Source organism: Triturus cristatus, chromosome 6 (genome assembly GCF_964204655.1).
Source record: "Triturus cristatus chromosome 6, aTriCri1.1, whole genome shotgun sequence".
Lineage (NCBI taxonomy): Eukaryota > Metazoa > Chordata > Amphibia > Caudata > Salamandridae > Triturus > Triturus cristatus.
Window position 1 is genome coordinate 1,323,579,486 of NC_140589.1, and position 26,848 is coordinate 1,323,606,333.

At 44.6% G+C, this 26,848-nt stretch overlaps 1 protein-coding gene across 2 annotated transcripts in view; it reads left to right on the forward strand.

Annotated features, from left to right (window-relative positions):
* The window catches only part of DHX57 (DExH-box helicase 57), a 387,132-nt gene that overhangs the window by 53,514 nt on the left and 306,770 nt on the right, over window positions 1–26,848 (forward strand). Inside the window, exons 2-3 of one of the 2 annotated variants that reach the window (XM_085612311.1) lie at window positions 3,019–3,194; window positions 5,195–5,487. In XM_085612311.1, coding sequence (XP_085468437.1) covers window positions 5,204–5,487 — 284 coding nt within the window. In that variant the 5' untranslated portion in view covers window positions 3,019–3,194; window positions 5,195–5,203. The remainder of the gene's footprint in view (window positions 1–3,018; window positions 3,195–5,194; window positions 5,488–26,848) is intronic. The other variant, XM_085612312.1, reaches the window with a different exon arrangement.

A 26,848-nucleotide genomic window follows, 5' to 3' on the forward strand; every position in this document is an offset into this window, starting at 1 on the left:
ACACAATCCAACAGACTAAATCTGTTATAACATGGTATGTTGGTACATAGGGCGTGGGGATCTGCCTCTGGGATTCCTCTGTGGCCGTATCCCACCCCCACTCTTTCCCTATATGGGTTAACTAAATCCATCCTGTGTTTAGATGCTCCCAACGGATAGAAATGTGATAGGAAGGAGGTTTGAATTCCGTCAATCAATCTGGTCTCCCCCCCCCCCCCCCCCCCCCCCCCACACATTTTACCACCCATTTATCCCTGAAGTTTACAACAATACAATCTCCCCTTTATAGATTTCACACCCCGACCTACCCAAGACACTCTACGCACCATCATGATTTCCCCATTTAAGTTAGGTGGTAGAGGTCTGTTTTCGTTCAGCCAATGTGTTACCTTATTCTTCAAAGACTGATATGGTTCAGCCCTATCGGGGGGAAGTTCAGGAACACCTGTGAGAACCACAACATATGGGCTGCAATCTGGAGGCAGGTCGATTATTTGAAGGTTCCTGGAACTAAGGGGAGTATTTGAACTGGGATTTACGAGGGGAGTAGGTATGGGTTGGGGTGGTGGGCTGGCCAAAGGGCCTATGGCCCCTATAGCCTGAGCCTGGTCTAGGGGAAGAGGAGGAACGGTCCCGCCGTCGTTATGGGAAGGTATATCACTTTCGGTTGGAGGTGGATTATAACGGGGAAAGTAATCAGCACCTGACTTGCTTGTTCTATTATTTAATGGTGGAACCTGTTGATGACTAAAAGCCTTCTGGGCTGAGAGAACCGTTGCCGCAGAATTAGATTGAACGGTATCAGCTATCAATGCTATTTTACCTTCTAATATAGATAGACGCTTAATAAGAGGGGACAAACTCTCGTCGATTAAAGATACCATTTTACCCCAAAAAGAATCGTGTGTCAAGCCCCGAAGTTCTTCCTCACCTATAAATATAGGACTAGGGGGCGCTACAGGGTCCCGATTAAGGGCTCTAGGTGGATCAATATCCTTTGTAGGAGTATTAGGATCTGGATTAGGATCTATCATGCTTTTTTGTTTTTTCTTAGAAGGACATCTCATAGGGGCCCCTTCGCGTTTTTTCCCTTTTGTTGCTGTTGGCTTCACCCCAGGGTGTTTACTTCTTGTGCTCCGGTCGGACTTGGACCTTGTTGTAGCACAATTAAAAATGGAAACTGGAGAAGGGGGTTTGGTCGATAGTGGGTTGGCCTCTATAGCCCGTCTGACAGGTGGGTTAGATGAAATGGGACCTTCAAAAGATGCTGGGATTGATGTTAAAAGCTCGTCTAATGAGCCGTCCGGGTGCAAAGGCACGGGTTTGTCAGGAGAAGGGATAGACATGATTCCTCCTAATGAGGAGCGTTTCCCTAGTAAGGGATCCAGGGATAATCTGCGTTCAGTAGCCGCAATCTCATAAGCCAAAACGTTACTCGCACGAGTAATAAAATTGTCCAAGGTCCCCGCAACAGAACATCCCTTAGGAGCCAGTCTCAATAGGCCGGTAGCCATAATGAATTTACCTTAGACAGTTCTGACCAAGGGGGATGCCCAGCCCGGCCTCGTACAGTCTCGAACGGCCTCAAACGGGCCGCTCTTTGCCCGGTCTTTGCCCCGAGCTACGTCCCGCTGGCGCGTTTCGGCGGGGCCTTACTTGTAGGTGAGAGTGCAAGAGGAGGCGGGATCGGGAAGAGGAACCAGGTGCAACAGGTGAGTTGTATGCAGGGCACCCTGGTCCTCGCAGTCCCGGTTGTGGTGATTTCCAGGTGAGAGCAGCGGTCCCCCTAGAAGCTACGTGGCGTCCTCAGCAGCCGTAGACCTGGAGCAAAATGAGAGCCCAGCCGGTTTCAAACACAGTCTGAGCCTAGGACGTGTTTTTATTACCCCGACAAGGACATGGTTCACGTAAAATTGGGGCCACATCTATTCTACATCAGATCCGATGACACATTATTAAAGTTGTCCAGGTACATAGTACAGTCATAGCCCAACAATATGGTTAAAGAATAAAACCAGAGTAAAGCCAAGCGGCGGGCGGAGACAGTTACAACCACACTGTTTATATGATATAGTATTCCTCATTTACGTCTATCAAAGTTTGGGGGGGAGACCATGCATAGTAGGACTAGTGAAGGACAATGAGGTGGGAGAAGGGCGGGATAGGGGCAAACAGTGGTCACAGTGTCCCGCAACATGCCTCTCTCAACACACAGAGACCCTACCAGGCACACTCAGCCCCTGCCATCGCACAAGTCCCAGTAGTGCCTCAGTCCTCCACTGGAGAGGAGTGGACACCAACCTCGGTTCCTGAGAGGCAGGTATGGTACAATCCGTCGGTAAGTCTATCTCTGTCAAACTTTCCAACATACCCACCCAAATTTGTAAATCTCGGTCGGCGTGGTCATCAGTGCGCACCATCCGGCATTCTGCCCTTTGCCATGCCCCCACTTAAGCAAGTCTCCCATCCATTCATGAATCGCGGGTACTGTAGTTCTGTCTTTTGGCGAGACCCAGTCCCAGGAGGGCGAATCAGTGCCTCATTTAAAAGATTTTTAATATTTCTTTAACATCGCTTCCTGTGCCCACCATTTTTTTTTTTTTTTTTTTGTGAGCTAGTGGTGTACCCTCGCTTCTTTACGCTGTCAGTTTGCGGTCCAGGAAATCACAGTGTGGGAAATATCAGCAGAGGTGTGCAGGTGTTGAATGTGGTTAAATTCTACAGACATTGTATAAGTAGCATCTTGTAGTGCAAAGTGATCAGTGCCTGACATTTTTCTCAATTAGGGACAAATAGGATGTGAAGCAAGAGATAGTAGTGATTATTTATTAAGTAACATTGTTTCATTTTAAACACTTTAGTGACCTGTGTTCTATTCTCTATACTTCACAAACTAGGTTCAATCAGTCTACATTGTGCCATGATGATAACAATTAATGCTTGTATTATTTACAAAAGGAATGGCAGTATGTCTCCGTCACTCAAAAAAGTAACAGTACCTTAACCTTAATCTTGCAGAGGTGGAGTTGGAAACATATTGGGATGTGACAATCAAAGTCAACCGCATGTCCAGAAGAGCTGTTTTGAAATTTCAACGATTGCCACCAAGCTATCCTGGTGCATTATCATGTTCTAGAAATAGTTTGATGTGACACTGACCAATGTGTCCTCCTTGTAGCAGAGAGTGAGACAAGGTAATGGAAAATATTGGTATTGTACACCGGTACTCAGGGGCATTAGTAAAAGATATTCTTTCAGTTGATAGACAAGCAGGTTATAACCCTGAGTGTTCTCGGTGGAGGCTGGGGATAAGAAAAATGCTCCTACATTTCCAAAATCTGCAATGTATTCTTTATCAAAGCCTCTTAGTTTTTCAGTTTGCAGAGTCAAATAGCAACTCATGCACTCCTTATGATTTTACAAATAGTGAGAATGGGTCTGGAGATTGGACGGGGTTTGAGTACGTTTGGGATTTGAAAGTGGTTAGATGTTTAATTGTAGCTGGTTGAGTAAGAGTGTGACTAGGTAGTGTTTTTGAGGGTATGGGTGACTGAATATGTAGGTGGATGAAGCTAGACAGCTGATGAGTGAAAGAGGAAAGAATGGGGTAAGATGGCGTTGAGAATATAGGGAGATTTGTAGTAGTTCTGGTCTTTGAAATCCAGCTTAGAAGAACACAGTTATGTGCTGCAAAAGCAATGAAAGACATGCCTTTTTTGTTTGTGAGATACAAAATAAATTTGCTTTCTTGCATGCCATTGTATTTTTTTGTGTGTCAGAGAGGAACTAAATAGATAAAGAGGTGGCGAAGGAGAGTGAGTGATTTAGTGGACATAGCAAGGAGTTTCCTATTTTTGGACTAAAATGGGTGAATGTAGGTTTACCCTATTGAACGATGAGACTTGAGCGTTGGGAAGGAGAAAAGGATTTTGTAGAGGTTGGATGGGAAGGTGTTGGGAGGGTGAGGGAGAATAACAAGCCGGTGACAAGAGTGGTGCATACAAGTGTAATATTGGTTGAGAAGGAGAAGAGAATGCCATTGTCAGTAGAGGAGTACTGACTGTGGGGCTAGGAGAAGTGGTATTAAAGGGACCTTGATTGGATAGAGCCTCACCAATTGTTTTTTAAGAGGTCGTCTAGGATTAGGATGACATTTCAGCAGTGTGCAGATGTGAGCATGTGTTATTTTTTTCATGTGCATACGTTTAAAAAAAAAAAAAAGATCTTTCTTGTTATTTCAAAGAAAACAAGTGATACTGGTGTTAAGCACCCAAGTCATTTTACTAGCAATATGAATGCACCATCGATATGACCAAGTAAACGTACACAACTGCTCCCCACCCACCCCGCTCTTGTGCCCACCTTCCCAGATAGTAAATTGTACAAAGACTATTTAGACAGTGGCAATAACCTATTGCATCTCAATCATCTTTCGTGTTCACACACATCCAGTTCCCTAGGGGGAAGCTTCCGTAGAAGGCTCTCTCGTCAGCTACTATGGCTGTCCATGCTTTTAAGTAATCCTCTAGTTTTTCATACCTGTGGGCATGTTTCATTAGGACTTCTTCCGCTGTCCGCATCTGGAGATTTCTGTGAGCCAATCCATATTTGTCCGGGCTCTGCATCTTCCGGTGCATATGGTTGCTGGTGGTAGAGGATGCAGGTGATTAAGGGGTGAAGCTGCTACGTTCCTAGGAGGAGTCACTTGCCTACTGTAGCATGGTGATGAAGCAGTCAAATGACTTGGGGGAGGGGGCAAGGTCTTTGTGTATTCGTGCTAAGTAAGGGAAAAGTGCGATGGGTGATAGTTTGCACTTGCTGCATGAAAACAGAATGGGGTCACATGGGGAGGTCTTTGGGGAATGATGATGAGGAACTCGTGGATGAGGGGCTGGCCAGAGGCAGAGAGGTCAATGAAGGCGGAGTTTGAGATGTCAATACAGTCAATGGTTACTGTGGGAAGAGGGTTAGTTGTGAGTGAGTTATAAATAGGGCATGGGCAGATTGTTGCTATTCATTTGCTGCTTTCTATATTTCAAGGATGATTTTTTCAATATGGCGTAATTTAGTGCTAGTCACCTGCCATGGTCTATTGTTCTCGTAACTTTATTGAAAAATAGTCCTCTAAGGTATAAACTAACTGCCTTGCTGCATACGAAATCTAGATGTACAATAATAATTTCTTTTGTTGCAGCAACTGACGATGAACGAACCCGGAAGAAGGAAGGGAAAGCCAAACAAAGGTGGTGGAAGAAGAGGAGGAGGAGGAGGAGGAAGAGGTGGTAGAGGAGGAGGAGGAGGAGGAGGAGGAGGAGGAAGAGGAAGAGGAGGTGGCCGAGGAGGTGGTGGTGGAGGAGGGAGATTTTCAAGGCCAGGAGGAGGAGGTGGAGCTGTTGGTCCTGGAGGTGGAAGTAGAAAAGCTTCCAACCAAGCCTGGGATGATGGGGACGATATTTGTTTTTCCCACAAGCCAGAGACCCCAAACAGGTTACGACACAAAGTTATTTAAGTTGCTGTTATTGATCAAATATAAATGTTTATAGTTCAGTCTCTGTGGAGATTTGTGTTGTACATATTAAAATCCCAAATTATTAGTTGGGTATTTACATTAACCACCTTAACGGTTTTTAATTGAAAACAAGATTTTAATTTAGCCTTATAGCATGTTGTGATGTTAATCCAAATTACATTTGTTTTGTTCGATATCTGATGGGATTTTTCAGGTGCTAATGTGAACGAGTTTTTGTTTTAGTAATGTGGTTGAAAGTGAACATTATCTGTGTTACAGTCCTAAATCACATGCTCAGACTTGTTTTGCTGTTTTATCTAATTTCCAAAATAATAAGTATTTTAACATAGTTACAGTGTCCTAAACAAAAAGCTCCACAGAACATGCATAACTTATTCTTTAAAGTCCTTAAAAGACTTTGGATGCTTGGATATGTAAAATATTCATGTGCAGCCCATTTTCAGCATACCCAGTACCGAATTTCTACTACTCCAGGTTGTTTTTTCACCATTTTCATATGAATCATGATAATTCCTTGCTGAGGTAGAACAGTTAATTGTTATTCTTCCATTAGAAACTTTTTGCTAAGAAGTACGTGCTTAGATTCCAACACCAGCAGTACTGCACATACAAATGTTCTACAGAAAATCACTACATCAATATCTCCTCTCACTACTTCACAGAAACTAAACACAAAAATAACAATCTATTATATTACTTACACATATAGTCCCTTACTATGTAATCTTGTATAAATATTTATTATTTTAGTCATATTGCGCAAGAGAAAAGAATTTACTCTCTCAAAAACGTTACTCTCCTACCATCACCCTACACCTCAATCGATTTATCCTCTATCTTCATTCTGTCTCATCCCAAACTCTTTCTTACTACTATGATCTCCAAAATAACCCTTCCTAGACTCCTCCCTCCTCTACATCTCCTGGCTAACCCCAAACATGGATTTACTACTATGATGTCCCAAACAACCCTACTAAATTCTCCCTCATGTTAGCTCTCCTTGGACTCCTCTCAAACCTTATTTTTCTACTCTGATCCTCTTTCTCCCTAATTCCTTTCTACAGGCTCTTCCCTCCTCCATCTCTCTCTTGCTCATCCCAGACCTCAACTTACTATTATGATCTCCCAAGTAACACTTCTAGATTTCTTCCCTCTTCTGTCCCTCCATCACTCTATTCAGTCCAACTAACCGACTCAAATGTCCTCCACTCAAATTTACTCGTACCTCCCTATACTAATACTAAGCTCTTATTTCCCTATACTAATCCAACAATAATCCTTTTGGGTTCCGGAGTAGCGTACTACTTGCCGAAAAGTGCTTTGACACCTCGCCAGGAGTAGTAGGCACTATTCAAATTCAATTACAAATAAAAAGGAAAGTTTGGGCCTGACAAAAGGTTTTTTTCTGCCAGGTCCAAATGGCAGTTTGAACTGCACAAACAGGGTCTGCAATGGCAGGCTTGAGACATTTTTAAAGTGCTACTTAAGTGGGTAGCACAACCAGGGCTGTAGGCCCACTAGTAGCATTTAATTTACAGGCCCTATGCACATGTAATGCCACTTTACTAGAGCCTTACAAGTAAATTAAATATTGCAATTGGGTAGAAGGCAATGTTACTATGTTTTAGGGTAAGAGCAAAAGCACGTTAGCACTGGTTAGCAGTGGCAAAGCGTGGAGGGTCCTAAGGCCAGCAAAAACGAAGTCAGCAAAAACAGGAGGGGGAAACAATACCAAGGTTGACAGGTCCAACAGAATGCTGCGTGGAAGCCTGATAACGGAGAGCTGAAACATATGGAGGTGAATGTGTGTTTCACTCCCGCTTCTTCTATATTCTACAAAACTCCATGTGCCTGATTCCAAGGTCAACCTTTCAGGAATTGAACAGCCTTTTGATATTGCTAGTGCGGGTGGGTAAAAGGATTGGAGTCAGGTTGGAGACGCTGAAATTGGAAAGAGATATAGTAATTTATGACTTGGACGTGTAATAAAACTGAGCATCACAGTAAAATAATTCTTGCTAGTATTAATGTACACAGAAGGGCTGAATGATTTGGAATAGGTTTGCGCATTGGTACTACTTTTGGCAAAAGGGTGCATAGCTATACCCTGGCTTGCCCCTAATTTCCTAATGCTGTGGAGGAGTGTTGTTTGTGAGAAGTACAAAGGGGTGAGAATGCAGAGAGTGGTTTGGAAATTTGGGTGGAAATGGTCGCTCTCCAGACAGTGGACCCTGAGTATCTGCATACACAATTAAGTGACTGTACAGATGGTTCATCAAAGCAGGAGTGGAGGACATTAGGGAGGCTCTGGTTGATGGAATATGGGTAACCTCATATGGGAAACAAACATATGGATTAAAAGTGTGACTGGTGCACATGATAGCCAATTACCCTCTTTATTGTACTAGGAATGTACAATGCTGTATGCCCGATGGGCTGCATTTAACTGGCATGTGTTTGGTATCAATGTAGTACTGCATTTCACTCAGGATGTTCCTCTGTTAATATAATGATTACAATTGTAAATAAAGTGATAAAAATAAGACAGTTGCGCATTAATGATTTTTAGTCCTTCACAGGTTAGCATGCTTATAAGGAGTCATGCTTAAGAGCTACATATTCGGAGGACAGATGTATTAGGCCACCTCAGACTGACTAACTATTGCACTTCTAGGTAATCTACAAACTAATGGTCGGGCCTTGTTTTCAGAACCTCCTTTAGACATACTCTTCTTTTGTTTTGTCAGAGGAATTTGTAAGTTCTGCCTCTATGTTAATAATGCACACAAAAGGAGGCATATGACTCATCTATGATCCCTTGGCATTGATTCACATCTTTGTAGGTCGACTAGGATGGTTAGGCATGGATCCCTTAAGTTCTCTATTCTGCCTCAGATAAGATATCTAATGTCCCTTTTACTATCGTCCGTTGGAGTTTGGCATTTTTTGATTGAGACTTCTAGTTGCGCATTCCTCACTTTTTGAATATTCCCCAGGTGTCAGACTGGATCCGGAAACTTTTCAGCAGGACCTCTGCACGCCAGAAGATGGCGCTGTGTGGTTCTGCCATAACACTTTTCCACTCTGGAAATGACTTGCAGGGCCTATATAGGCGCCATTACCGTATGCTGACGTCAGTTTCCTTCTTTCTGTGTCACCAGGCGCAGGTCTGCACTCCATCTTGTCGACTGAGCACACGCGGGGCAGCGCTACCCTTTGAGATTTCGCCCCCAGAGGCAACTGACTTTAGAACCAATCCGACGATTAGTTCCGGCACAACCTGAGTTTCCAAGTCCTTCAGCCATGCTGTGTCAGATCTAAGAGTTCTGCACAACTACGCTCCGCACTCTTTGGATTCCTGAAGACTCTCTAGCGCATCTTAGAGCCCCAAGGAGCTCGGAGGCCTTCAACCTGGGATTTCTCTGACTGGCTTGCCCTTGCTACCATCTGGGTTTTCTGAGCCTACCTTGCCTCTGGCCCTTGTCTGACTCTACTTCCAGCGCCCAGACCCATCCCGGCCTTGTGCCCATCAACGCCAACTTTGTTGCCAGAGTAGACAGACCCGATTGTTTTCTCTATTATGCAGAGTTGATGTTGGTCTGTCTTGAATCAACATAGCGCTATCCACCTGATTTGCTGCTTCCTCCACTTGAATGACCACATGGTTGACAACACTCTTTCCATTTTGGGGGGGGGGGACTGATTTGGCTAATGACTATGACCAGAGTGATGAGTGCGCTCAACACTACAAGGATGGCAGTTGGTACAAGGATTTACAGGAGGCCACTCGCCTCAATTCTCCAGTATTGAATCTTTCATAGATTCACATGCTTGTATCTTCCCCGTCGTCATGGTGGGAGTCTCACGGTAACAGAATGACCACAGCAGTATAAGAAAAACTGCATAGCAAAATCCCATAGGGAATCATCTTCTTTGGTAACCAAATCTCATCATTATGTGGTCCAAGACTCAGCCAATCGGCTGCTAGCCCTGCCCTCACACTCCCCAGCAGAGCCTTCCTGCCTCAGATTTCCAACCGCCTTCGTGTGAGGAGGAGTCTCCCTGAGCCTTGCTCAGTTTTGTTCCTGTGTGAACTTTTGACCTCTGGTTCATCTAGAATTACCTTCTTCTGGCTGGTTTAAGGTATTGTGCTTCACCTTTTCTTGTTCAGTATGGCTGAAAGCTCTAAGAAGAGGCTTTTCAGGCCCTGCAGATCCTGTGGAAAGCCTAGATTGTTCTCTGAGGACCCACATAAGGACTGCTTATATTGCTTGCACCCAAAACATGTGCCTAAGGACTGTAAACATTGCAGAACCTTTTCTGCGAAGACCCTACGTGACAGGGAGGCACGTCTTCTGCTGTGGCTTCAGAAAAAGGTCACTTCAGATTCTGACTCTGAGGAGGATTCTAAGTCTTCAAAGAAGAGAAAATCTTCAACTTCGGAAGATATTTCAGAGATGAAAAAGCAGAAGACAAAAGACAAAGGGGCCCCTGCGTCTTCATTACCTCATACTCCTCTTAAAAAATCTAAAGAGTCAAGAGAAGTTTCCTCAGCCCCGTCGACGAAAATTAGGGCGTCGCCGGCGATTATTGCTTTGAAACAGTCGACGACTACGTCGACGACCACCATATCGACGACGACTCCGTCAACGACCACCATATCGACGACGACAGCGGCATCGACGGCGACTAAAACTTCGTCGTCGAAGATAAGCCCGTTAACGATTCCGTCGACGGCCACATTACCTACGTCGACGAAGACTTCGTCGTCGACGACTACGGTGTCGACGATAATACAGCTTACTCCGTCGTCGACGGGAACTTTTAAATCGCCTAAGGTAAAGAAAATAACATTAAAGTCTATGGCGTCGTCGACGGGCTCGTCGACGAAGCAGACTAAGTCTGCAGATTTTACAACATGGACAAAAATTTCTCCGCTTCCGCCTTCAAATTTACTAGACTTACAGTCCGATGATGAGGAGTCTTCAGGAGTGGCTTATAGTCCTTCCCAACTTCGCATTAAGAGTCAGGAAACAGATGAGGAAGAATTTCATGAGGTGCAAGAAGTCTTCTCATTTCAGGATCGGCCTCCGAGAGATTCACGGAGATATGAATCTTTTCAGGAGTCTTATGCCTACGAGGAAGAGGAAGAGCCTCAGCATACTTCTAGAGAGGACTCTATTTCCATGCCGGTGTCCTTGGTGACTGACTTACGCCTGATGATCAACGATTACTATCGGCGTTTCCCGGACGCAAACTCTCAAGCGCCACAGACGGTGGAGAAGCCGACGCAGGTACGACCACCTCACTCTTCTCCCAAAATTTCCACTCAGAAGATCCGATCTCTACCGATTATGAAATCAGAGATGACTTAGAAGACAGTGACGCCGATCAACTGGAAGAAGGAGAGCTCCTTCAAGATAAGCAGGTTGACGATGAATGGGATCAATATATTCTCCCAACTACGCCGTCGCCATCTCCAACACCTGCGAACTCTCCGCCGCAAGATATAGGAGGGTTCCATGACATCATGGAGAAAGCATCAAAGCGCTTTGATCTTCCCATTCCAGTTCAGGAAGCCGAATGTTTACTTTATGACTTTAAAGAGGAGTCACGCAAGTCTATGCGATCCATTCCAATAATCGACCATATTTGGGAGGAAGGCTTGAAGATTATGAAGAACCCGGCTTCAGTGGCTGCTTCAGTTCCTCGAATAGACAAAAAATATAGAGCTCCGGAATCGTCTCCGGCCTGTTTGATTGGTCATCCTCGACCAGACTCTGTGTTGACACAGGCCGCCCAAAGAAACTCAAAAAATCCGGTTTCAACAACAATCGTTCCCCCGGACAAAGACGGAAGACGAATGGACGGCGCAGGGAAGCGCTTTGCAGTGATGGCAGCGTCTTCCATAAAGGCTTCTAATGCATTAGCCCTCATCAGCAGATTCAACTGGCAGATGTGGTGCGATATAGCTCCCTTGCTCTCCCATCTTCCAGAAGATAAAAAAGAAGAAGCGGTTGCTATTCTACAGGATGGGGCTAAGGCAGCATCTGAATCCATCGACATCGCTATGGATTTGTCCTCAGTGGCTTTTCGGCAAATGGCAGGTGCAGTAGCCCTGCGCAGACAAGGATGGTTGAAGGCCACCTCGTTCAGACCTGAGGTACAGGCCAAAATAGTGGACATGCCATTTGATGGAGAGAACCTGTTCGGAAAGCATGTCGATGAGGCCCTCCAAAGTATCAAAACGGACACAGATACAGCGCGGGCGCTGGGATCTCTGCAACATGGCAGGTTTCAGTCCTTTCGGAGGAGAGGCTCCCGAGGACAATTTACACAACGATCCTCGTTCCAATCGAACAGATATCAGCCGTACCAGCAGCAGGGATCTCGCCAGTACTCGAGCAATCAACAATTTCGATCTTCCAATAACTATCACCAACAGTCCAGGGGAAGATCATCTACGAGAGGGAAGTCGCAGCAGTCCAATCGACGACAATGACTTCTCCAACACATCCGACACTTGTCCGAGAAGCAGCGCCCATTACCTGACTTCATTTTACCCAGCTTGGCTGTCAATAACAACGGACAGATGGGTTTTAGATGTAATACAACATGGCCATACTCTGGAATTCGTAGACAAGCCTCCAATTCAGCCTCCTATACACAGGAGGCAAGAACATCTATCAGTCCTCAAGACAGAAGTGATAGCGTTATTACAAAAGGAGGCGATAGAAGAAGTTCCACGGCATCAACGCGGGACAGGCTATTACTCGCATTTCTTTCTCATAAAAAAGAAAGACTCATCAAAATGGAGACAGGTAATGGACCTGAGAGGTCTAAACAATTTCATTCAAAAGAAATCATTTCGAATATTATCCCTGCAGGAAATTCTTCTCCTGATTGGCAGAGGAGATTATTTGGCATCCCTGGACCTCTTAGATGCTTATTTTCACGTCCCAATCCACGTAAAACACAGAAAATTTCTACGCTTCATGGTGGCGGGGCGTCATTACCAATTCAAAGTCTACGACTACCAGATTGTTCCTTATCTGGACGATTGGCTTATCCAAGGAAGTTCGTTCAGAGACACCCATCGCTCCCTTCACGTTTGCATGGAGCTTTTCGATCAGTTAGGTCTCAGAGTCAACCTAGAGAAGTCCCATCTCAGACCAGCGCAGTCCATTCAATTTCTGGGTGCTCTAATCTGCACGGAGGAGGCCAAGGCTTACCCGTCAGAAGAGCGTATTCGAAAGATCATACGGTTGTCAACACAAATGCAAACAAAAAAGTCCGTTTCAGTAAGGATCTACAAGTCATTTATGGGAATGATGTCCTCGTGTATTCCCCTACTCCCAAATTGCAGGTTCCGCATGAGGCCTATACAAGAACTGCTAGACGAGCAATGGCTTCAGTCGCAGGGATCCTTCGAGGATCGGATAGTAATCACTCCTCAAATCAGAGACGCCCTGTCATGGTGGAAGATCAGGGATCATTTAGCGGAAGGACTAACTTTCGAATCACAGGTCTACAATTTCGTGATGATGACGGATGCTTCTCTTCAGGGTTGGGGAGCGCATCTCCAGGAGCTCGAAATTCAAGGCCACTGGTCAAAGGCCGAAACGCAGCTCCACATCAACTTGCTAGAGCTGAGGGCCGTGTTCTTGGGACTCAAGGCTTTTCTACCCAGAATTTGCGGATCTACAGTTCTGGTGAAAACGGACAGCTCCACGTCTATGTTTTACCTGCTAAAACAAGGGGGCACAAGGTCGAAACTTCTATCAAAGGAAGCACAAGACATTTGGAAATAGCTTCTAGCTCACAACATCTCGCTTCAGGTGCAACATGTTGCAGGAGTGGACAACACAAGAGCGGATATTCTGAGCAGATCTCACGAAATCTCTCACAAGTGGGAAATACATTGGAAGCACCTTTCCAGAGTTTTCAAGGTATGGGGCACGCCAAGGCTAGACTTATTCGCGGACCGCCACAATTCGAAATGCAAAAACTTTGCAAGCAGCTTTCCGCAGAAGGGATCGTGGGGCAATGCGCTACAGATGTGCTGGACAGGAATGTTTTCGTATGCCTTTTCCCCCCTTTCCTCTAATACTGAAAGTCTTAAGGAAAATGAAATCAGAGCCGTGCCATCTGATTCTGATTGCACCAGCGTGGCCGAGACAAGCGTGGTTCTCCGAACTGATCAGCCTCTCAATGACACCCAGGATACAGTTCCCATTAGTGCAGGATCTGATAACGATGAACAACGGACAGATACTGCATCCAAATTTGAAATCGCTCCGCTTGTCAGCATGGAACCTCACGAGCATGAATTCCACCTGTTAAAGATCCCTCAGGACTGCAGAGACATTCTATCACGATCCCGGGCAGTCTCCACAAACAAAACATATGCGGCGAAATGGAAGAGCTTCTGTCAGTGGTGTGCATCTAGCAACTTGCATCCATTTCGGGTCTCTTCTGATCAGATTCTCCCATATCTACTGACATTGGCAAAATCTGGACTCTCTCATATGTCCATAAAAGTACACCTAGCCGCGATTTCAAGGTACACAAGAGTGCCTGATCAGCCCTCTCTTTGGTCTCAAAGAGTTATTAAAGAATTCCTCAGAGGGCTCTTCAGAATGTTCCCTCCTGTTCAAAGACCAGTGGTTCCTTGGCAGCTGAATACAGTTCTTACACAGTTAATGAAACCGCCCTTCGAGCCAATCCATAAGGCGGAGTTACAATTTGTCTCATGGAAGACAGCGTTATTGTTAGCGCTCACATCGGCAAAAAGGGTCAGCGAGATTCAAGCGTTCTCGATTGCAGAACCATTCCTACAATTCAGGCAGGACAGAGTGATTCTCAGGACGAATCCCAAATTTATTCCTAAAGTCCATTCCAGTTTTCACCTGAATGAACCAATAGTTTTGCCTACATTTTTTAAAGACCCGTCAACAGCGGCAGAAAGAGCATTGCACTCTTTGGACATTAAACAATGTCTCAAATTCTATATCGACAAGACCCAATCATTCAGAAAGACAAATCAGCTTTTCGTAGCCTTTGCGGGCCCCAGGAAAGGGGTGGCAATTTCTAGATCTAGTATCTCGAGGTGGATATCGTCAGCAATATCCTTGTGTCATGTCAAAGCTGGAAAACCTTTGCAAACCAAAGTACGTGCGCACTCCACGAGGAAGATGGCAACTTCTACTGCCCTATTTGCAGGGGTGCCATTGCCAGACATTTGTAGAGCTGCGACATGGAAGAATGCGCACACCTTTACTAGACATTATTGTCTGGACGCAGCGTGGAGAAAGGATGCAGCAGTGGGACAAGCAGTTCTACGGCACCTATTTCATTAAGGTATTTATCATGGATTATAACGATGTATGTATGTACAGATATATGTATATTTACACAAATTTTTCAAATACTGCAATGTATGTTAACATTCTATCCAAAAGAGCAGAGCCCACGGTTATTGGAGGTTCTAGTCTGGAAATGCAGTTTGGGATAAGTACTGCTTACTATTCTGATACAAGCATGTGAATCTATGAAAGATTCATTACTGGAGAAAAAACTAGTTACTTACCTGTACACTATGGTTCTCCAGTATTATCTTTCATAGATTCACATGCGGCCCGCCCACCTCCCCATTTCTCAGGCAGAACCTCATTGTCTCTAGGTGTATTTTAGTCTCGCACTCGGGGCTGGAAATTTGGGGCAGGAATGCTCTGCTGGGGAGTGTGAGGGCAGGGCTAGCAGCCGATTGGCTGAGTCTTGGACCACATAATGATGAGATTTGGTTACCAAATAAGATGATTCCCTATGGGATTTTGCTATGCAGTTTTTCTTATACTGCTGTGGTCATTCTGTTACCGTGAGACTCCCACCATGACGACGGGGAAGATACAAGCATGTGAATCTATGAAAGATAATACTGGAGAACCATAGTGTACAGGTAAGTAACTAGTTTTTTCCTCGCCGTAGACAGGTTGTTTTTCTCCCCCTGGACCAGACACAGAAGAATCCGCTTCCTACGCCATGGTGATGTGTAGAGTGGCTGAAGTACTTGACCTCCAGCTCTCCACTGTGTGGAGATTAAAACCATTGTCTTAACAGAAGTCCTCCAACTGGGACACACATTTTCTAAGTCCTTCATCCATTTAACGAGGCAATGATGGATACCATATTAGAAGCGTGAGTGCACCTTGTTCCGGCCCCACAGTCAATCAACAAATTGTTAGGCACCATTACACCGCTCCTAGCGACCTGGCTTTTCTTTTACAGCACTTCTCACCTGAAAACTTAGTGGTGCAGGCTTCTGCCAGCCTCTCTAATCCCATTACATTCTCCACCACTCCCCCCGATTGAGAATCTATGCGATTGGAAACATTCTGAAAACATGTCTTTTCCACCAGCTTGGCTGTTTGATTTTTTTAATGGCAGCTGCTTGTTGGGAAGATACTCACATACCCTTTCGGATTCAGTGGCACAAGTCCTCCCTGCTGTGCCCGAAGACCGCCACCCTGTGATATCTCAGGCAATTCAAGTTGGTGGTCATGCAGCCAAGTTCAAGTTTTGTTGTCGCTTGGACACCACGGATTCAAACAGTTGGCCATAGGCACCAGCATGACCATCAGAGAGGACTGGATATCACCGGAGAACCCAATGGATCGCAGCCACGCATCATTCCCTTTGGTTTTGCCTTGTTCGCCCTAAGTTGGTAGGGTCTGCCCAGACGTGTGTCCCTTGCTCGCGTTACCACTGGATTCAAGCTATCCTGGCTGATGACGGCTGATTAGCCAGGAACCGGTCCCAGGATGCTTGTTTCCGGTCCAGGGAACACATGGCTTGGCAGTTCGGGCTGGACTGTTCCCATGAGGCACAGGGTCAGACTGATTTGCATATGGCCATGTCTGAACTGGGGTGGAGGAGTGAGCTAAAGAATGATGATGGATTAAACCCAGATCAGTTGACTGGGGGTGAGTGTTTGCAGTGTTCAACATTTCGTCCATCATCCCCTTTGGTTTTGCTTTGTTCGCCCTAAGTTGGCAGGGTATGCCCAGACGTGAGTCCCTTGCTCACTTTGCCACTGGATTCAAGCTAGCCTGGCTGATGACGGTAGATTAGCCAGAAACCGGTCCCAGGATGCTTGTTTCCAGTCCAGGGTAGACATGGCTTGGCAGTTCGGACTGGACTGTTCCTATGAGGCACAGGGTCCTACTGATTTGTATATGGCCATGTCTGAACTGGGGTGGCGGAGTGGGCTAATGAATGATGATGGATTAAACCCAGATCAGTTGACTGGGGGTGAGTGTTTGCAATGTTCAACACTTCGTCCAACATCCCCTTTGGTTTTGCTTTGTTCACCCTAAGTTGGCAGGGTATGCCCAGACGTGGCTCCCTTGCTCACTTTGCCACTGGATTCAAGCTAGTCTGGCTGGTGACAGCTGATTAGCCAGAAACCGGTCCCAGGATGCCTGTTTCCAGTCCAGGGAAGACATGGCTTGGCAGTTCGGGCTAGACTGTTCCCATGAGGCACAGGGTCCGACTGATTTGCATATGGCCATGTCTGAACTGGGGTGGAGGAGTGAGCTAAAGAATGATGATGGATTAAACCCAGATCAGTTGACTGGGGGTGAGTGTTTGCAGTGTTCAACATTTCGTCCATCATCCCCTTTGGTTTTGCTTTGTTCGCCCTAAGTTGGCAGGGTATGCCCAGACGTGAGTCCCTTGCTCACTTTGCCACTGGATTCAAGCTAGCCTGGCTGATGACGGTAGATTAGCCAGAAACCGGTCCCAGGATGCTTGTTTCCAGTCCAGGGTAGACATGGCTTGGCAGTTCGGACTGGACTGTTCCTATGAGGCACAGGGTCCTACTGATTTGTATATGGCCATGTCTGAACTGGGGTGGCGGAGTGGGCTAATGAATGATGATGGATTAAACCCAGATCAGTTGACTGGGGGTGAGTGTTTGCAATGTTCAACACTTCGTCCAACATCCCCTTTGGTTTTGCTTTGTTCACCCTAAGTTGGCAGGGTATGCCCAGACGTGGCTCCCTTGCTCACTTTGCCACTGGATTCAAGCTAGTCTGGCTGGTGACAGCTGATTAGCCAGAAACCGGTCCCAGGATGCCTGTTTCCAGTCCAGGGAAAACATGGCTTGGCAGTTCGGGCTAGACTGTTCCCATGAGGCACAGGGTCCGACTGATTTGCAAATGGCCATGTCTGAACTAGGGTGGCGGAGTGGGCTAAAGAAAGATGATGGATTAAACCCAGATCAGTTGACTGGGGGTGAGTGTTTGCAACGTTCAACACTTTGTCCATCATCCCCTTTGGGTTTGCTTTATATTAAGAATGGAAGCCCTCCAGAAAGGAAAAAAACACAATAACTGACTTTTTCTTTAAAAAATCTTCTGAGCCAGCCCATTTTGATGCCTCAGATCTAGACTCGCCAAAGGAAAAATAACCCAATGGAGGCCCAGCAGCTACCCCTGCGTCCATGGTGGATATAATATCACTCATAACGCCGCCCCCCCAGATCAAATAGCAAGAGCATCCAGGTGCAACCATATTTTAATAACCAGCACAGTAATTGATATATCCTCTGGAAGCCCTCCAGACAGTATGTTGGTAGATATTGACCTAACAATAAGAAAGACGAAGAAAGATCAAAGAGTCGAAAAGGGCTCTTGCCTTTCAGCTTTCAAGACTAGCCCGGGGAGTGCACCACCGGACTTCAGATCAAACTGTATAACTACAGCTGCACAGATCCATACTCATGGGGAAACTGGGGCAGGAGGAGCAGGAGGCATAGGTCATCAGGGAATAGCAGGCCATAGACTCTGGCCAAACGACCAACTAGTCCATGAGCTCTCTACAGGCGGACAAAGGGGACCTAATATTGGTCAGTACTCGCCCGGGGGTCCCTCTCGAATCATGGCCAAGGTCACAAGGAACTCTTCAGCGACTGGGCAAGCACCCGAGCAGCATGAGCCCCATTTTCCAGCGGTCTATAGCTCCATGTTAAGCCAGAGTCTTATGGAAAGCCTAATATTATCTGCCTCCAATAAGCTCACAAATAACATCAATCAAGACTCCCTATTGGCTTCCATAAACTCAACCTTGGCCAACACAGTTAAGGCCCTGACATGGCAGTCCGATAAGCTGGAATTGCAACTTGATTTGATTCAAACCTTGGACATCTCAATACTAAAGATCGAGGAAAAGGTCAGCTCCTTGCAAGAGATTAAACAATGATGAAGGCATAGAAGGCAAAGAAACACCTTGCGCATCATGCTCCTGTCACTTGATAGCGGAGAAACTATGCACTTTGCTAGATGCCCTGAATCTATTGTTAACGGACATAAAGTTGGCCTTACAGCATCAATTATGCAGCAACTTCAGCATGCCTGACCAAAAACCAACAGAATCTGGCCGCCAGGTGGGAAAAGCGCCCACCCCATTGGATACAGCCGACAGGAAAACTTCACAGCCGGGTGTGATGCCACCAATGTTAGAATTCGAAAAATCCCCATTACGCGCCTCGTAAGGTAATTGCAATCAGGGGGTTTCCCATATAGCGCTTGAACAGGGCCTAGAATCGAAGGATACAAAGTTGCCAGGCCCCCAAAATACAAAAAATTCCATTAATGATAATAAAAGGCCAGTAGCTCTTCCAAAAAAAGCAAAAAGAAAGACAAAAGAAGGCAAGAAACAAAGCAGTGAGAGAACGCTTCTCAAACCAACTTCCATCCCAGCCAACAAAATTAGACAATAATTTGACTAATGCATATCCACTGTTCAAAGGCCGTGAAAGCACAAAAAAATGTCTACGTCCTGCTCAACCAGCCGCCTCATTTCCCCAGGCAACTTTGGTCTTGCCATCAACACTATCCAAACCAAACACAGACTCTACTATGGTACTAAGCTCAGCAACTCAAGCGATCACATCAGGAATATATCTGCTGGGGTCTCAACCTTTAATTCCACAAGAGCAGAAGGCACATCCGCCTAGTAATAGTGGCAATATGACAAAAGACTTAGAAGCTGGACAACCGCCTGCTCCTACATCTGAAAGCATCGTGAAAGCAACCTATTTCTCACCTAAGAAAAATCTAGGTCCCACTACTGACCAAAACTCTATATCTCGAAACTTAGAGTCCACCACCCACTCGTAGAGGGCACAGCAACCTTCAGTATGGGTGGTGACTTCAGCTCTGCAAGAAGTCTTTTCATCGTCGTTAGAAAATGTGGACCCACGGAGAAAAGTGCCAGGGCGTGATTTACTCAGACCAGATAGTAACGATCACCCACCCCCAGTTGACCCCCACAATGATGGACATAATAAAAAATATCCAAGCGAGGATTGACCGACTAAACTGGCCCTCATTCCACACTACTCCTCGGAAGGGAGGCATGACGTTCTGAACCGATCTAACATACTAAGATTACTTCAGGCCACTCCCATTCAGTCAAAGATATCGTCAGAGGATATATTGAGCGTGGGATTTAAAATCATCCCAGAATGTCGCAACGGGAGGGAAGCCACATTCATAACACCAAAAACAACTTCACTGGCAGAGAATTTTTTATATTGTAAAGCCATTCTCGAGGAATGGGGTCAAGGAATCGTAAGAATACAAGCGCCAAAATACCCAGCTCCCCAAGAAAGCCACTCAATCCACCCTATCCAAAAGCCCACCCCCATAGTATATTGAGGGGGACAGGGCTCTCATCCTGTCAATTACAGACAGATAACCTAAACATATTCTGCACTTACACAATAAGAGGTATGATAAAGGGTATAGTAACAGGCCAAAATGGGGGAGAACATCAACCAGATTGGAAATGGGCACCCCATTTCTTTTCTAGCGAAGTCCCAGTTTATTCCTAGCAGTGTGAAATACCCTCCAGAGCCACAACAACTCCGATCAATTCTGTCATGGAATGTGGCTGGCCTCGCAAGACTTTTAAGCTCGAACACAGAAAAAACACTCCTAATGGCATCCAACGTTCCTTGTTTTCAAGAAACATGGGCATTAGCCCCACTAACAATTGCTGGCTTCCAAGGTGTCCAACATTCAGCTAAGAAAAATAACATCTTTGGGAGACCCTCTGGAGGCCTATCAATATATTTCAATCTGAACCTAAAAATTAAAACACAATTAATTCCAACTCAAGATAAGATGCTTCGAGCGCTGGTCTTGGCAAGCACCAGGACATCGACGCCCCGAATTAAGATCCTCCTGTTTAACATCTATTTCAATAGCTTTGGCTCAGCACGAGCAACAAGACTGAGCGAGCTGAGTGACAACTTGGATCAAATTCTTTGTGATCATGTTAATCATGATATAATAATTTGTGGCGACTTTAATCTGAGGCAGCTAGGATCATCTAACACTGTTTTCCCACCTCTAAATCCCTTAAGTGCTCAAATAAATAACATTTTAAGAAAACATCTGTACAGACTTTAACTAAAAACCTTGGACAATCAACTCAGTTTCTGAAAACCTTCAGGGGGATGAGCACCATTGACTATGTCTTTGCCTCGGGAAAAATCACGAATAACCTCGTGAGCTTTAAAGTGCACCCCTCAAATGATAGTGACCATCTGCCTCTTTGCACAACTTGTAATATTCATTTACCCAAATGCAAAGGCCATAAGGTTTTGGGCACTTCTTGCAACGATGAAACAGTACACCTAACTCGAAGAATTAATTGGTGTCAAGCCAACTTGCGGAATCTAGCATCATGGAAAGTCGAAACTGGTCAGTCTTTGCAGGCACAAAGCGGTGGATTTTTACTAACTCACTGGGCTCTCATAACTAGGGGCATCCATGAAACACTGAAACCCCAGGCAGGCCCTCGGCGACATCATTCAGGTTGAAACGCCGTCGACTACCCAGCCTAGAATTCAGGCGCTGTTGTGGTCATTCTATTTACCTGAATACCTTGTAAAAATAACACTGTATATAACGGGCAATTTTGACCACTTTAACTTTATTGTATGTTTTCGCAGTTCATGCTGTACTTCACACTCCTGTGTCACTGCGCCGCCCTACTCTCTCACTTACACGCCCAGTGCTTACCCTATGTGTTATGGTCATTATGTATTTATGTACTGTAGTGCTTCTCAACTACTTATGAAATTATAGTTTATTTTCACTTACCCTACCATTACGTTGTGATCTCCCTCTCCTTTTTTTCCCTCCCCAATTGTGATTGACATCACTGTTCTGAATTGTCTTGTTTTTAAATATTGTCCAGTTGAGACATTGTTTTTTTATATATACTGTGCCCGGTCTCATCTGGGTTAACGGGTCTTACTCCTGTTATTGATCCTTTACTTAAAGGATAAGGCAGCATTATTAATTACTAGACTTTGCCAACTACATACAGCCCTTGAAAGCCCCACCTCAACCCCAATTAGAAAAGTGCTTAGGGTCGTACTACCCTCTGCATTTACCTATGGCAGCGAGGCCTTCCCGGCTCAACTCACCAAAACTATTGAAAAATTACTCCTAAAAACGTATAAAAGAGTGTTTGGTGAGACTTGAATTTGGCCTGGTGGGCATCGCATGGTCTAGTATGGGATCTTTTTTAAAGTACTTCCGTAGATGTATAACGGCGTTGCCAGGTACCTTAAAATGTATTTTGCAAGATATATTCAAACTTAAAAATAACCCGTGGTCCATGTATTTAATGACGGCAGCAGCAACTTTACAAATTGATCTGACCATTCTTAATACCTCTTCAATCCCGCATACTGCAGTAAAAAGTATAATGAAAAGACAAACCAATTTACTCTCAAAGACCACAGACTTGCAAAACATCAAGTCTACACCACCATTAAGACCCCTGGCAGTATCATATAACGATGACAGCCAAGCTGGATTCCAGGCACAACCTTACCTCAATAGTGCAATTGGGAAAGGTTGCCTGACCCAAATCTTGGCAGCAAGGATGCTGGCAATATACATTAAAGACTTTAACCCCAACTGGCCACTGCTTTCCAAGATAGTTAAGTGTAGGCTTTGTGGCTATAAATCGGAAACTTTTCTACATCTACCCTGTGGCTGCCCGACGGTGCTGGACTCCCGGCGATCTTTACTAAAGCCACTCTTTTTATCTAATGGTATAAGGACATGCAATCAGGCAATGAACTGGATTTTTAGCACCATGGAGCCCCTCAAATTGGCAAGAATAGGTACATTCTTTAAAGCTGTTCAAGACACCTTTACAAGCTCACAACAAAGCATTGAGCTGATTGTGAACCGATAACTCCTGGGTTTTGTATCATGGAAGTTGGGTATTGTAGAGTTTGGTCACTTTGCACTGTCTGAGATGGACTTGGTAAGGTATTTTACCTTTTTTATTAAGAAAAAAATCTCAAATTGGATCAATTATAACAGTTTGCAAATAGTTAAACTATGCGACATTTAACTAAAACTGCTTGTGTAATTTGAGCTTTTAATTATAATTTTTTTAAGTATTATGCTTTAGTCATGTTATAGTGTCTTGCAAGGAATTACCATTCTTTTTGTCATTTTGTATATTATGTCTTTTTCTTACTTTTATATGTTTTATATTGTCATGGTTTTAAGTAATCTATACAATAAATGATGCATCAGCAAAAAAGCAGCCTCCAGAAGGTCTGTGTTCTCATTTTACCAGAGCCAAAGCTTCTACCATTGTCTTAACGCGTACAGTCCCTATCCTAGAAATTTGCTAGGGTCCTCTGTAGGCGTCTCTCCACACATTCACAATGCACTACTGCCTGGACAGTCAGGTTCGTGAGAAGGTCATTTTTCCCGCTCATTCGTGAAGTACATTCTGGTTTGAGTCCATTCCCAGACCCCCACTAAATAGGTAATGCTTTGGTATCTATTCAAATGGTGAGAAATCTGTAACTAGAATTCTCTATCATCGGCAACGCTCTTTCTGGTAAATACTCTGCCTAACTGCAGATTACTCATCGACCTTCCCATCCACCCTGTACTGTGATTGGACTCAATCCATTGATAGTGTGCAGATTCCTAGACTTGGGATCCTATCTACCAATTTCCTTTTGGGGCTCTGACTCTGGGGGCACGAAAGTCTTGAAAGCAACTGACATCGGCTTGCAGGAGTGGTGCCTACATAGGCCCCAAAGTTCATTTCCATAGAGAAATGGCATCAGTGTGAAGCCACATGATGCCTTCTTCCTGCTCGTAGAGGTACTGCTCAAAAGTTTCCAGATCCAGCCTGACGCTTAGGGAATATTCAGAAGGTGAAGAATCTGCGGCTAGATAGTCACTACATCAGAAAGAAGTGTTACTGAAGGTAAGTAACTTGATCGTTGATGAGTTTAATGGATGATGATTTGACTTTGTTTACAGATTGTGATATCTACTTACAAGATTCAAAAGAAACAATTGATGGACGGAATGCTGGACAATGCAAACATTTCACCCCAGTCACAAGGATCTGGGTTTAATCCATCATTCTTTTGCTCACCACACCACCCCAGTTTAGACCCAGCCGTATGCAAATCAGTCTTGACCCTGTTCCTTATGGGAACAGTCCAGCCCAAACTGCCAAGCCAGGTCCTCCCTGGACCGGAAACAAGCATCCTGGTACCGGTTTCAGGGCATCACCCGTCATCAGCCAGGCTTGCTTGAATCCAGTGGTGTAGTGACCACGGGACCCACATCTGGGCATACCCTTCCCACTTAACTTAGACTGGGCTGGCATGGTGAGCAAAAAATGATGGATTTAACTCAGATCTCTTGACTGGCGATGAATGTTTTGATTTGTTCTGCATTCCGTCCTTCAATTGTGTCTCTTTTGCTTCCTTGTCCTGAGTGCGCCAGGTATGCCCAGACATGGGTCCTGGGCTCACTGTTTCCGGTCCAGGGAGGACCTGGCATGACAGTTCGGGCTGGACTGTTCCCATGAGGCACAGGGTCAAGAATGATTTGCATATGGCCAGGTCTAAACTGGGGTGGCATTGTGAGCAAATGAATTATGGATTTAACCCAGATGTCTTGACTGGGGGTGAATGTTTTGATTTGTTCTGCATTCTGTCCATCAATTTTGTCTTTTGCTATCTACTTACAAGATACATAGATGTGTGATGATTTTGATCTGATTCCTTTTGGGCCTATTCCAGCCCTGCATATCCCTCGCTCATGGATCATAGAAGAGGAGGGTAGGCTGCATTGTTAAGGAATGGCTATAAGTGGATTGTGGCTGTACTCCTGGTAACTAATTTGAAACTAATGGTGATTAATGGTATGTTTATATCTTATTGATTAACACCTGTTAAGATTTGTGTTGTTGCTCTTTATTGGTATGGGCTTCAGATTTCAATGCTAACTATTTATTCCCACTATTTTATTAGTCACTGTTGTCTGCTGTTAACATTTACAGTTTGCATAGTTTATTTGTGAAAGTTTTAGATTTTGCTTTTAGCCCTCCACCCAAGATCATTTTGGATAAGCCCCACTGTCAGATAACTTTTTCTAGAGTGATACACACTCCTCTAACCTCTGTAGAAAGAAACACTGAATTGTTTAATGATGAGGCCATGCTTTGCTGTACATTCAGAATCAGGTTATACGTGCCAGTTTTGAGAGTGGCCAGATCTTTAGGCTCTGAATTATTTAAAAAAAATATTCCCCATCAAGGAAAATGATTCCTTAGCTTATTTTCGACTGTTTTACAGGTCCATGTTCAGTCTAAAACTTTGCAATAGTAAGGTCAACTCAGTTCCAAATCCTCTTCAGTTTGTCACGTTTCTATAGTGGTAGGCCAAGATTTCACACAACAAAGTAAATCATCAAAAACTCAAGGGCAAGACGGGTTTCCAGTTAAAATGATGTACAAGAAAAATCCTAAGATCTGGTTATAAGTATTCACGATTTACCATACCCGACACCTGGTATGGAACTTTAAACCTTTCAATTTATGAGAAAGGATATTATCACCCTGTTCTAATTGTGGATGCCTCTGGCACGTTATTTGTAAAAACTATCCAAGTTATTTAGATGCATGAGTAAAGGAAGCTGAATACAAAATTCCATAATTACCATAAAGGAAAGTTTCTGTTCTAGTAAGGACACAGAGGTGAGGATTATGCTATTCCTGTTTCTCTTTTTCTTAACATAAGCCACCAGGAACATTAACGTTTCCGCAAAATTACCTTTCCCATGAACAGCAGGGAAGGTAAAGAAAAAATTAATATAACATCCAATCAGTTTTCAGTTCATCACAATAAACTTCCTTGTTAGTGTTTATCCTCCCTCTTTCTTAGTGCGACAATCCCTAGATCACCGAGTCTCCTACTCTTAGAAGTACCACCTAATTTTGATCACATCGCACATTCACTTAAGAACACATCACAGCTTATTAAACCATCATGTAACTTTTACAACTAAGAAACGCATCCCAGACTTAACCAAATCTGTGGGTGGGACATACTGGTCTCCAATCAGTAGGTGGAAATAATCCTTACCTCTGTGTCCTTAATAGAGTTAAAAGCCTTCCTTTATAATAGCTAGGGAATTTTGTATTCTGTGTCAGGACCGTAGGCGAGGATTATGCTAGTTAAAAGCTTACTCAACACCAACGAAGCCATATCCAATACCGGCTTGAAATAGAAGCTCTTAAAGGTGGAATCAGAAGACCAATCGGCAGCATTATTAATATCCTTGAAACGGGCACTTAGCCCAAATGCTTTGAAGGCCATGCACCAAAAAGACAGGTATCAATGCCTGCTAGTTGCATCACCCTTCTGACCCAACAAGCTATGGTTGGAGAAGAAACTGCCTTGAAAGACTATCCGAGGGAGATAAGGAGTTGTCTCTCGTCTAAGGGTCTTAACTCCTCTGTCATTTGCTCATAGGACTTAAAACATCTCATGACGCAAAGCATTTGAGTACCAAGAAAGGATGGATAAGAAATTATCTTGGTGTGTGTCTTTGTGCATTTTGAAGACTCAACCTGTAACCTCTGGAACCTGGACGTCCGACACTCCATGCCAGGAAACCGAGCAAAGTAGCATAGCCAACTTACCAGAAATCTTTCCTTGAGAGATATTTATTACTTTGATGTGAGAGGAAAGGATTGAGCACTCTATTTAACATCTCATAAGGACGAATACCTAGGTTCAGGGGCAACAGATTCTCGAATGCTCCTCAACTGCTTTTCCAACTGAAAGACCTTCAATAGGGTCATGACCAGCTGAGATTGTTGACAGAAATTAATTTACGGACCTTTAAGCCATACCTTTACCTGCCGTGTCCAAAAGAAAATTCAACACTGGGACAACACCGG